The following is an 11,723-nucleotide window of genomic DNA, read 5'->3' on the forward strand; positions in this document are numbered from 1 at the left end:
ATCTAAAAATCTACATATCTCCTAAACCATGAATTTTTTCGAGTTAAACAAAGAGTATCTTGTTCGAATTCGATTGAAGAAGTTAGTTTTGATATCGTAAGATTGTACAGGTTGTCCCTGTAAAAGTAATGGATTGTTAATTATTGGCATCCGCCCCCTTGCGCTTCAGATAGTAGTGTAGAATTATTTATTCCATCAAAAATTCATAATGTTCGAACGTAGAATTTAGGAAACATACTTGAAAATAAGTTCTGATTTCGCAGCTTCAAATGCCTATTCCTCAGAAATCAGAGGACCTATGACAAAGTTTTTTCTATGTCTCAGTATTATTGCCTCCGAATTTTTTGTATCAGGTCCCAGAACATCCGTATAGTTTCTTCACTAATTTTTGGTGTAAGGACCATATGAAATGTACGTTTGATATAAAAAATATATTTAGGTATAGTTTGACAGTTATGCAAGGATCAATCAATATTTCATAAATACGTACTCATACCAAATTAAGAAATGAAAACTAATGTTTACTTATACCCGTATAAAATTCAATAAATATCTAACAAACCGTCAGTCCAAGTGGACTTTCATCTCCACTGTTTACTGGGTTTTTATATAAGTTTTTATAATCTGAAATTGATATTGGAAAAACTTCCAAGAGATTTTACATTATCATGGTGAAGCTTGATTATTTGCAAATCATATAAAAAATTCCCAAAACATAATAATCTGAATTATAGCTCTATCGAAAAATATAATCGTATTGTACTCGTAATTTATTTGATGTTTGGACAAGTAATTCAGAAATCGCCCTCGTATTCAACAAAGTATCGTTACACTGACCCTATAATTGATACATGATGAAAGTCTAGCAGTGGGATCTATATATAACTACGATTTACTAACAACTACTTTTACTTTTGTACATAATATCACGAAAAATGAAAAATACCGTTACAAAATACGTTCTATTGACTCTAGTGCCCTGTGTGTTTGGTTTTCCTCGTCCAGTTTCTCAACCGACTTATTCAACTAATCCTTATTTAAGTGCGCAAGTGTTACCGCAAGTGCAGTACAACAAACAACCGGAAGCAACGGGGTATGTACCGCAGTATTTGAGACAACCAACCAATCGCCCTGTATACGATTCAAAAGCGCGAGAAGGACTGCAGAATTACGCAACGCAGGATCAGCAGACCCACGTCAATGCTGGGAGTAATGTAGATCGACAGGTTAGATATTTTATCGGGTAAACATTCGTCTTTGTTTGTAATTAATGAGATGTGAAAATACTGAAAATTAGACACGTTTTAAATTGTGATTTGTCAGAATAGAATTTGATTAAAGCTTTCCAATCATTATTGTAAAAAAAATTAAGTTAATCGAAAACATTTCGATGATCCATGATGAGCTCTATTTTCGTGATTCCAGATAAACAATTGTAAATCACACTATTAGTTACCTCAGCAGAAATAAACAATTTAATGAACTGGCATTTCTCTAGTCTTTTTACCAATTTCAATGTGAGACTCAAGGTCTGTTAAACGTATTTTGGGTTTTCTCTAACTCGAAAATATTTCAGCTCTAAATGAAATTGTTTGTGGAATTAATTTGACTTTAGCACGTTTAATTTATCTGAAGCCTAATTACTTATTCTAACTGAATAATTGATTTTTGCTGTTCTTCAAGCTTCTTTTTCAATTACTTTGGTAACTTACCTTTTAAAAATAGTGATTTCTTCACTATAAATCACTATATTCACGCAGTGCTTTAAGTATGAACCTTCTTCAAAATAAAAAATAACTGTGTTTAAAATGTATGGTTATCGTTATAAGATACCGTGTCATAACGTATAACCCAAAATTCAAATAAACAAGCTGCACTATCCCTTCACAAATACCGAATTGTCCAACATTGTTCCGCCTAGAGCAGGTTTTCCAAAACCTACTCGACGGACAGATGTGGCTACAGAATACCAAGTTCGCCTGCAGACGTCCAGAACTTCTTCAGAGAATTTTAAGCCTGTGGAATCGGCTACCAAGGCATGTCTTTCCCGAGTACTATAACCTACAAGATCAATATCCTCAGACATCTTGTGCTTGCTTTTTACATAGATGGAAAAGAAATGTGATGATATCGAAACAAATAACGACGTTAAAGTTAAAATTTCAACCATAGTAAATATTGTGAATGGTTATTTTTTAGGTACAAAGTCCTCTCCAATTATACGATAATTTGAAACCATTATTGATTTCTCAAGCACGAGAATCATCTCCTTCTGCAACATATCAGAAGAAATATGTGACGCAGCCACAAACATATCAAACTGAACAATATCAGACGCAGCCACAGCAATATGTAGTTGAAAAGCCAACGCAAGTCAGATACGTACAAAGACCAGTGACTGTACCACGAAGACAACAACAAGATCAGGGTCTTCAAGAAGAAGAAGATTATGATGTAAGTAAAAAAATAATTATGCAGTTTTTTCATATAGTCATGTAAGTTGTTAATATTAACTAAATAAATTAACACTGTTTTTGAACACTATTCTTAGAACATAATTTGAACGAATATTAAGATTAACAAAACTAGAAATACTACCAAGTTACGCTCCAGGACGTATATGTTTAATTAGTAAAATATACGAGAAACTTTTCTACGCATTCTGAGAAAGTCAGGAAAAAAATTGAATCGTTAGAACAAGACATTGAAGGACCGAGCTGATCCCAAATGATGTTGATTTTGGTATGTCAAATGAGCCAAAATAAATGTCTTAATACAAGGTGGATGATCTTGTGAAAGATGTGAATCTTTATAACCAAGTTTCAGAATTGTTGCATCAGGACTGAAAGAAAAACATTTTTATCGTGAAAGAGATAGAGAATTATGGCCTTATTTTCCAACGAGAACGGTATAACCTTTTGTTCAGATGTGAAAACTTTTGATACATATGGACTTAGAATAATACGAACTAAATAATTAGCGTTTATTCATTGATGGCTCAAAACTAGGCCTGAAATGCAATCTATGACATATCAAAAGTAAATACTCCGTAGTACCTGTTGCCCGCAGTAGAAAGAAAGAAGAATATTGGAAAAGTTCGCCAGTTCTGAACAAAATAAAATACAATGAATAAGTTGGCAAATCTGTGTCTATTGGCGAACAATCAGTTTTCTAGGTTAACAAAGTGGTTTCTCTGGTTTATACGTCTTTAGGAGAGTAGAGCTAAGCAAGAGTATTGGGTAAGAAAAAACTGGCACTTGAAGATAAATATGAAGGCTGGATAGAAAAATATGGTCCAGAATTCTTAAGTAGCTCGTGACAAAATGATCCTTCCATCATTATAAAACTGCGCATAGTAGAACAGTTTGTAAAATCACTAAATAAATTTCATCAACTGACTATGGAAAATATTAAAGTTGGTAATTTGATGACCGCCAAATTCGACAGATAGACAATTTAGAAATTCTATAACTGAAGGCTTCGCCAGCTTTCGTCTCTGTGATGTAGAATCTTTTCGGAAATGAAAAATCTGATAATAATATTGTACTTGTAGAAGGTCTGCTATAATTCAAAAATATTAAGTGCAATATTATCTTATATTACTACACTACCTCCAAAGTCGTCTGGACAAGTTTACGGCAAATTTGAATTATATGGTCTAAGAGCAGGGAGAGTGTCGAATTTGATGAATTTACTTTCTAATGAAGAAACTGGACGAACTATCAACTTCCGTGTTAAAAAATATATCATTAACATTTTGAGAATTTTGTTCATATTTTATATCAAACTTTTGTTCTGTCTATTGGAGACACATCCCAAAATTGTTGATGTTTTTAAAATAAGCTGCGAAAAATTCAACTTTTATATAAAATTTCCTCTATATTTTCGTATGTCATTAATTTCAATTTCTTTATTTTCATTGAACTTGCATCATATATAAGCAGATTTTGCGAAAAGTCCCGTAAAATTGAGGGTTAAGAATAGTTACTTATGTAACAAGTGTTTAAAGTTGCCTTTATTTCTACGAATGCCACTAAGAAAAGATTAAAAAAACAACAGACGAATTCAATTAGTAACAATATCAATATTAAAGGTGCACTTTGTCTGACATGCGTAAATGGCATCGAAAAATAATTATTACTACATAAATAGAAAAGTAAAAATCGGAATGAGTGCGACTTGACCTGGGACATCCCGCATGTGAGCCTTGTACTCTAGCCATGACGCTACAAAGACCTTAATAATAATTTTTTTCACGCACTACTGCTTAAAGTTCTACGCACTAGAAAATGTATCTAAAATTTATACTTTAGGAATGGTAGTAGAAAGAAAAAAATTAGTAGTGCGTAAAAGGTGCGTATTATTAAGGTCTCGCTAGAGTTCGAGGGTCAAATGCGGGAGGTCACTCATTCCGATTATTATTTTTGTACTTATGTAGTAATAATTATTTCTATGCCATTTATGCATGTTACATAAAGTGAACCCTTAATATTAATATTGTTACTAATTTAATTTGTTCGTTATTTCAATTTATCGACAAAAAGCTATTTCACACACTAAGATTTCCACAATTTTTCTTGAGAGAAAAAAAGAATGAGTTATCTACATTCAAGTGTTTACAGAATGTGAGTATACGATCGTAAGTCGGTAAATTTTCCATTAGGGACTTTATGGGGAAAACTTAACGTGAGGCTGATTTTTTGATCACATTTCACTGGACTAACGGGGAAAAAATGGAACCAATATGGGTTTCAATGTGATATATGAGAGCAATAAAAGAAAATTGAGCTCATTTTATAATTAAGTGCTTATCAAGATACTCTAATTCCAATGTGCTCAATATTTTTGAAAGAATAATGTATATTATTTTGAGAAAAAAAAAAAAATAAAAACAACATATATCTGCGTTAGTTCTATTATTGGTATCTCCCGCCTAAAAACAAATACCCACACTTTTTATCTGTTATCCTGTTTCTATAAAAAAAGCTCTGTTGTTACTGCGTATACAATAACAATGAAAAGCAAAAATCTAAAATCGTATGCCGCTAATTACGTTCTTTTGTAAGTTTTTTCTTTAAACTTTTGTCTACCTCGATTCCAGCCGAATCCCTCGTACCAATTTGGATTTGACGTGAAGGACGAACTGAACACCAACTATCAGAACAGAAAGGAACAAAGAGAGGGCAACAAAATTACAGGAAGTTATTCAGTAGTCGACTCAGATGGGTTCATTCGGACTGTTTCATACACGGCTGATCCGAAAGAAGGTTTCAAAGCGGAGGTAACACTTTTTGGATTGATTACTTTGCTTTTTGTATTCGCTTTGTTTCTTTGTTGTTTTTTTGTTTGTTCAAGTTGAGAGTATCTGTTCTATACAATCGACATATTCTTTAAACGTACAGTGTATTTTACAGTACATTACAGGAAGAAAATATATTTGGGATAAATTGCCATTCGGGTCTTGTGAGAACCATAAATATACTGTAAAGAATCAATTCTTGTGCTATTCTGTACGCACACGGGTTTTTAAAATAATCTAATTCTTACTGTAGTGTTTTATATTACGAGATTAGTTGAGTTAGGTTAAGAAGTGAATCGTTTCTATCCAAAAAGTCAATTTATATTAACTCAAAATAGTGATAATGTACTAAGATTGTTTGATATTCATAACATTTCGATTTCTTTTACTAAAAGTATAATGTGATATGGTATAAAAACTGCTGAATGAAGAATGTTAATAAAAACAAGTCGACAACTACTTCATCTTTAGACAACCGTAACAAATTTCCATTTCCGGATTCGTGTTTGCCAATTCCGATTTCAACATGGATTTTAAACTTGTTTTGTTTGAAAAAATTGCCAAGTAAGTTCACCTAATAATGGAGTGATGTTAAGTAAAGATTTTTGTGAGTAGTATGAATGATTCAATCTAGAAGTAGAGATACAAGGATACCGAACGTAATGCTGAAAGAACGGCATCAATTTAGGGGACAGATATTTCGCCGGTAGGGCGCGTTACTTCTCAGTACTTCTCAAAAAGTACTAGTTTAAATACTTACGCGGGAAGTTTTGTTGCTATTGGCACAGTATTAATACTAATAATATATTCTTACATTGAAGAACCAGGCTAGCCAGTCAGTAATTATGAAATGATAATGCCCTTCGTTCTCACAAACAGATGAGAGTTTACAAAATTGAGGATTGTGATCCTAGAACATTTTATTTCAAACTTATATCGAAACTAGTAAACTCAATCAATTGCTGAGGTGACCTAATAGATATCCTTAATTTCAATTTGGCAGTTAACACTTCCATATCATTATAAACTACGTCGCACTTAATTTCATATGGTTATACCAGGTTAGACGGTTTTGTTCTCTTCAGTTGCTTATGAGGGATTGTTGCATTGACAAATGATTGAAGCACTTCAGATATTTTCATCGTACTGTACTTTCCGCTACTTTCTTTGAAGATATTATTTGCATTCTCTAGATAAGCTTAGCATGCGGAACAATATGAGAATGAGAATGATTTCGATAGAAACGACCTGTAAAACGATCCAACGTGTTCCTGAATTATCATGCCACAAGTTGCTTTTGAAACGTGAGATTTTGCAAGTTAAAAGCTCAGATCTGCCTCACAAATTTAGAAAAATACGGCTTCTAGTTGTTCCTGAAAATAACGAATATGTTAAAACTTTGTAATACCAAGGCAGCGAAAAAGGTTACGAAAACCAATATTGGCATAAGCACATTGTTAGCCAAGGGCAGCATTTTGAGACAAATTATTCCAAAGTTTATGTTACCTTTTTATCTACCGTTTTCAATAAAATTATAAAAGCGAACTCGGAACTTGACATAACCCCCTGTCATTTCGACAGGTTCTCATTCTCGTAGATGTCGTAGTTTCGCGCATAGACACCTTCTTCTCTAGAGATTCTGGAAGTCTTATCTTTTTGTTGAGAGTTAGTTTTGTTGGCTATACAGCCTTGTCTTCTTGCATGTCCAGACATATTTTTGTATGTGTGTGTGTGTGTGATTTCGCTGCCTCGGTTAATACCTTTCCAACCTTCTTTGGCAGAAAGGATCTAATCCGAGTAGTCCTCCACTTCTTAAACAGCTGTCCCCGATGTATAAGTCAGCACTTGCTTATAAAATGTGGAGTCGGGGGGTTTCCTCTTGTGGGTTGATTCGAAAAACCTAGGATCTTGTAAGAAAAAGTTTTTTTGCTCTTTATATTTATTTTCCATTTTGTTTTTTTTTTCGCGTGTGGTTTTGTGTTTTTCATATTTCTTACTAACCTTACTCAACCTATCGATCCAGTTGTTTTATCGGCCTCCTCCTATAATCCTTTCTGGTGTACCTGATGAGTTCCCTAAATTCCTCGTTACGCTGTGTTGCCAGCTCCTCGAATAGCTTTTTTTGACCTATCGGTCATGATGTCCAATACTTTTTGCCGTCATGTTTCTGTGTATAATTCCTGTTTCTTATTGTCCAGTGGACATAGAGAGATTTTTATCACGTATGTTTCATTATATATAATATTTGAGTTATGCGTCAAACACTCTCTTATGGATTATATGTGACGTGGTAGAGATAGTTGTCAACCAATAACGCCGTTATCTCTAATTATATGTTGCAGGTATCTCGACAGCCAACGGATATAGTAGTGAAAGTACCCAAACCACTACCACAGTTTCAAACACCAAAACAAAGAGTACAATATGTTCAGGTAAGTGGATAGTATCATAGTTCACTTGAACAATCGAATGTATCCGTTAGTCTTGGACTAAAAAAATAAATTTACAGTTTTAGACTTTAATTATAATCTTCATGATATGATAAAACATACAGTATGGGTTTCTATTTTGACATGTCAGTATATTGTTAAATATTTGTTAGTTAGTTTTTTTTATGTTGATACCTTCATAATTTTAATTTGAGCAGTATTTAAGTTTTTTTCTTCTTGTATAATATTTAAAGATTTAAAGTTTTCCTATATGTCATTGATTCAGTATTTTCATTGGCGAATGTCAAAAAAATGGGTCTTCATAGTATTTTGGTAGCTTCAAAAAGTCTATAATCAGTTTTCATAGGACTAATGCTTGATGTGGATGATTATTTCTTGTAGATTTATTCTAAATTGTTTTTGTTTTCATCATATCAACTTTCTGATTACTTAGAGAATAAATTTTCGTTTTGTAAGTTTTTCTGGAAACGGAATTCTTATTAAAACGAAAAAGAATTTGAAAAAAAATACGAATCTGGGTAGAACAAGTTTGAATCTAATTAAAATCATTAGGTCCTATTCAAATTCCATTAAAAACTTTCAATGACAGACAGATTAAATCCGCTAGTTTTGATTTCTTTTTTTTTCTCATTATCGAAAGTTTGTCGATGTAGAAACAATTAAATGAATACAATTATTGTTTCAGACTTCCCGAAATGGGATTAACAGCTGTTTACATTGTGTTTTCCGGGTTTTTTCTAATTCACTTTACCATCTCTTTCCCTCTGTGTCTGGTCTGTCTTTGTTTTCCGATTACATACGACAATTCCAATTAAGTATTTAGCTACAACGCAGAACATTGTAGAAACTAATTTCAACTAGCTTTGTTAAAGTGATAGATTATTTTGTAATTGGGATGGAGACTGCTGTTCTGATTGTTAAGTGAAACCAGCAACAGAGGAGAATATTGTAAATAATTATACCAGGCAACACTAAAAAATATCGGAAGTAAATTTAAAATTTAGAAATTTATTTTTACATTAATCGATTATTGTATAAAGTCTATTTATCGAAGAAAAATAGTAAACCAAAACCTATTCACATATAGGGCACGTAATCAGGGTTAACAGGACCGCACTTCGCACTTAAGAAATAATTTGCAGTTAGTGCCAACACGGAATACAGAAACCAAAACATATTATGTGAATTGTAACATTAAAATAAAACCTATTTTATCATTCCACATCGAACGACATTGAGCTTTCAGTTTTGTCAGGATTCCTCATTTTGGTTTCAACCTTTTCTTGGACATGTTGAATACAGTTTTTCCACTTATCAAGTGTAATTCTTTAATAACTTCATGAAAAATATTGTTACCTTGAGAAATGTTGAATGTTTTATTTCGGTAGAAAAGATGTCCAACAACCTTGTCAGCATTTCATTTTCATGAATAATCACAATTTTGGCTAGTTGGCGAAGCTTTTTAGTTCTCCTCTTAAGCGAATTATGTCAATAAATTCTAAGTCTACGTGTCAGAAATATTTAATAAAATTATGCAACAGACAAATATAAACCATGTCACAGCAGTAAGATAATACGATTCCTGTATTTCACCGGATTTAACTACTTCGCGTTTCTTTCAGGATGTTCACGTGTTGATCACGCTCTGATCCTTGTTTTGGTTTCTAGATGAACAGATTTAGCAGCGTGTTTTATGTTTGTGCAAATTTGGTATACTAGTAATTACATTTTAGAATATGAAGCGTTATAGTGTAGCTCATATGCTATAATTTCACTACTAATTTTGAATCAATTGTCTACATCAAATGAGATGTAGAACATGATAATAAATGGTCTATGATATGTGTCCAAGTACTCTCGGTTAGAAAAAGAATTGAGTGACCAGTGAAAAGTATAATAAGACATCAACCGCACACCAATCAGTCTGATGACAGAACTTATTATCCAACGTACACTCAAAAGATTTATCACGTTTGATATCGCCAGTAGATTTTAACTTATTTTTTTATGAAATAATTGCTCTAGTTAAGTAATGTACACTATGTTCACTATTAAATCTTATATTTCATTATAAATTTATTAGAAATATTAATTATGTAATGCCTTCTATGTTAATTCATATCTTGATGACCTATTCCACCAATTTTGATGTATTTTTAACCTACTTGTTTTATGATACCGGTTCTCAAGTAGTCGCATAAACTATATAATTAGATAAGGGTTCCACCCCAGAAATCATTTTTCTATATTCAAAGATTTACTTATTTGTCCACTTAAAAACAGATTGTAAGTTCATATTCAAAAATGCTGACGTACCCTTGTGGATGGTAATAAAAATTATGAACTTATGATACTTTCTTTATAATTTATTATAATTATTATAATTGATTAACACGAAAAAATTGTACTTTAGTAAGCACAAGGAAAAAAACAAAATATTCTTACCTTTATGGGCATATTGGGGAGTGGTGAATACTGAAAGCATATAATGAGTAGGTCATATTTTTAATAATTAACAATAAGAAATAAGAACTAAGGGTAAGCAATATTAATAAAGTGAGATTTAAAACGCATTCCAGGGTTTTGATTCTCTAAGGCTTGAATTTGCATTGTTCAACCCCATGGAATTAGGATGAATTAGGTGCCCTATGACCTTGAAATGGAAATTTATTATCTTCAGTCTCTTTTATCAGGAATAAAGAAATTTCTCTCCTTGTTAAGGCAGAAGTTTTTATCTGAAATATTATAAAAACGGATAAATTATTATTGTAAAGCACTATGTACATAATTATATGAGGATGTATAATACTTTAGATAGTTAATTAGTTATATATTTTTTAGGAGACAGCACCTCAAAGAAGTCCAGCTCCAGACCACAGACAGCCAGCCAATATAATTTACCAATATCAGTAATTTTTTTAACAATTATATAGTTCAAAAATTGTTATTTTATTAGAAGACTGTGGTTTATTTGTATAATAAATGTTTTTTATGAATTTTAGTTTTATTTATTCATAATTGCGAAAAATCACTCTTCAAAAAGTTCACTAAAACGAAAATTAGAAGAATGTTGAGTGTAAAAAAGAAGTTTATTCTGAAATAGTCTTTATTATAAAGAAAGAATAAAGAAATATCGAGAATTTTTTTATTTCTCTCTAAATCAAAATCCATTACGTCTAATCATCGCACTCTTAAAACAACTAATAATTGTAATAAATTGAGAAAGGAAACAAAGAGAAGTTATTGAGCTATGGTGGTTTTTCTGCTACATTCTATTGTTAAAAAATTTTATAAACCTACATGAGCAACAATATACAATTGAATCTCTTACTCTTTGATTAACTAAAATTTTCACAAAATCTTATAATTGTGTGATATAATAATAATCATTATATCAATTTTGAAATTAATGAAATCTCTAATAGTTTGATATCATCACAAAATTATGTTATCTTTAGGCTTAGATGTAATATCACTTTTTAAAAATACTCACTTAAATATAACCTGGAAATTCAATAGAGAAACTACAAATCTTCCTTATAATAATAAAAATATTTTGAGTACCAATATGTTTTTCAATATTTCTTTTCAATTTCTCCTACATAGATTATATTTTGAACTTTCTTATATCTGTTTTACTCTGTAAGCTATTTTTTGAAAAAATTAAATAAATCATATAATTTCATCCCCCTCCCATATGATCAAATTAATAGTTCACTATTTTAATTCAGTACCTTTGATCGTTATATAAAACTTACTATTAAAAGAGATCATGTTAAATAATCATTAACTTTTATTGACAAGAAATTTATTAGAAACAAAGACAATGAGATTTCAAAAGATTGGTATTTATATAAAACAGAACAGCAGGCCTTATAGGCTTGAAGTCTCTCTGCTTCTCTCCAACTTCTTTTGGTGACAACTGCATTGCGTCACTTCTCTAACTTCTGAAAGTCTTCCTTACATGCATATAG

The 11,723-nt window shown here is 31.6% G+C and overlaps 1 protein-coding gene across 1 annotated transcript; it reads left to right on the forward strand.

The window, feature by feature from the left end:
- The first annotated feature begins 2,108 nt into the window (after positions 1-2,108).
- On the forward strand, positions 2,109-10,662 carry LOC130443342 (uncharacterized). The gene is made up of 5 exons (XM_056777912.1): positions 2,109-2,153; positions 2,200-2,454; positions 5,102-5,281; positions 7,642-7,731; positions 10,591-10,662. Exons 1-5 carry the CDS (start codon positions 2,109-2,111, stop codon positions 10,660-10,662), a joined length of 642 nt encoding a protein of 213 aa, XP_056633890.1.
- Positions 10,663-11,723: the final 1,061 nt, after the last annotated feature.

The sequence above is a fragment of the Diorhabda sublineata genome, chromosome 4, assembly GCF_026230105.1.
Source record: "Diorhabda sublineata isolate icDioSubl1.1 chromosome 4, icDioSubl1.1, whole genome shotgun sequence".
NCBI classification, from domain to species: domain Eukaryota; kingdom Metazoa; phylum Arthropoda; class Insecta; order Coleoptera; family Chrysomelidae; genus Diorhabda; species Diorhabda sublineata.

What these genes read in the sequence shown, in the direction of transcription:
- LOC130443342 (XM_056777912.1), top strand. Translation starts at nt 2,109, where the DNA reads ATGGAAAAGAAATGTGATGATATCGAAACAAATAACGACGTTAAA. An exon ending in AAACAAATAACGACGTTAAA is followed by an intron (nt 2,154 to 2,199) that starts GTTAAAATTTCA and finishes GTTATTTTTTAG; the next exon opens with GTACAAAGTCCTCTCCAATT. An exon ending in AAGAAGGTTTCAAAGCGGAG is followed by an intron (nt 5,282 to 7,641) that starts GTAACACTTTTT and finishes TATATGTTGCAG; the next exon opens with GTATCTCGACAGCCAACGGA.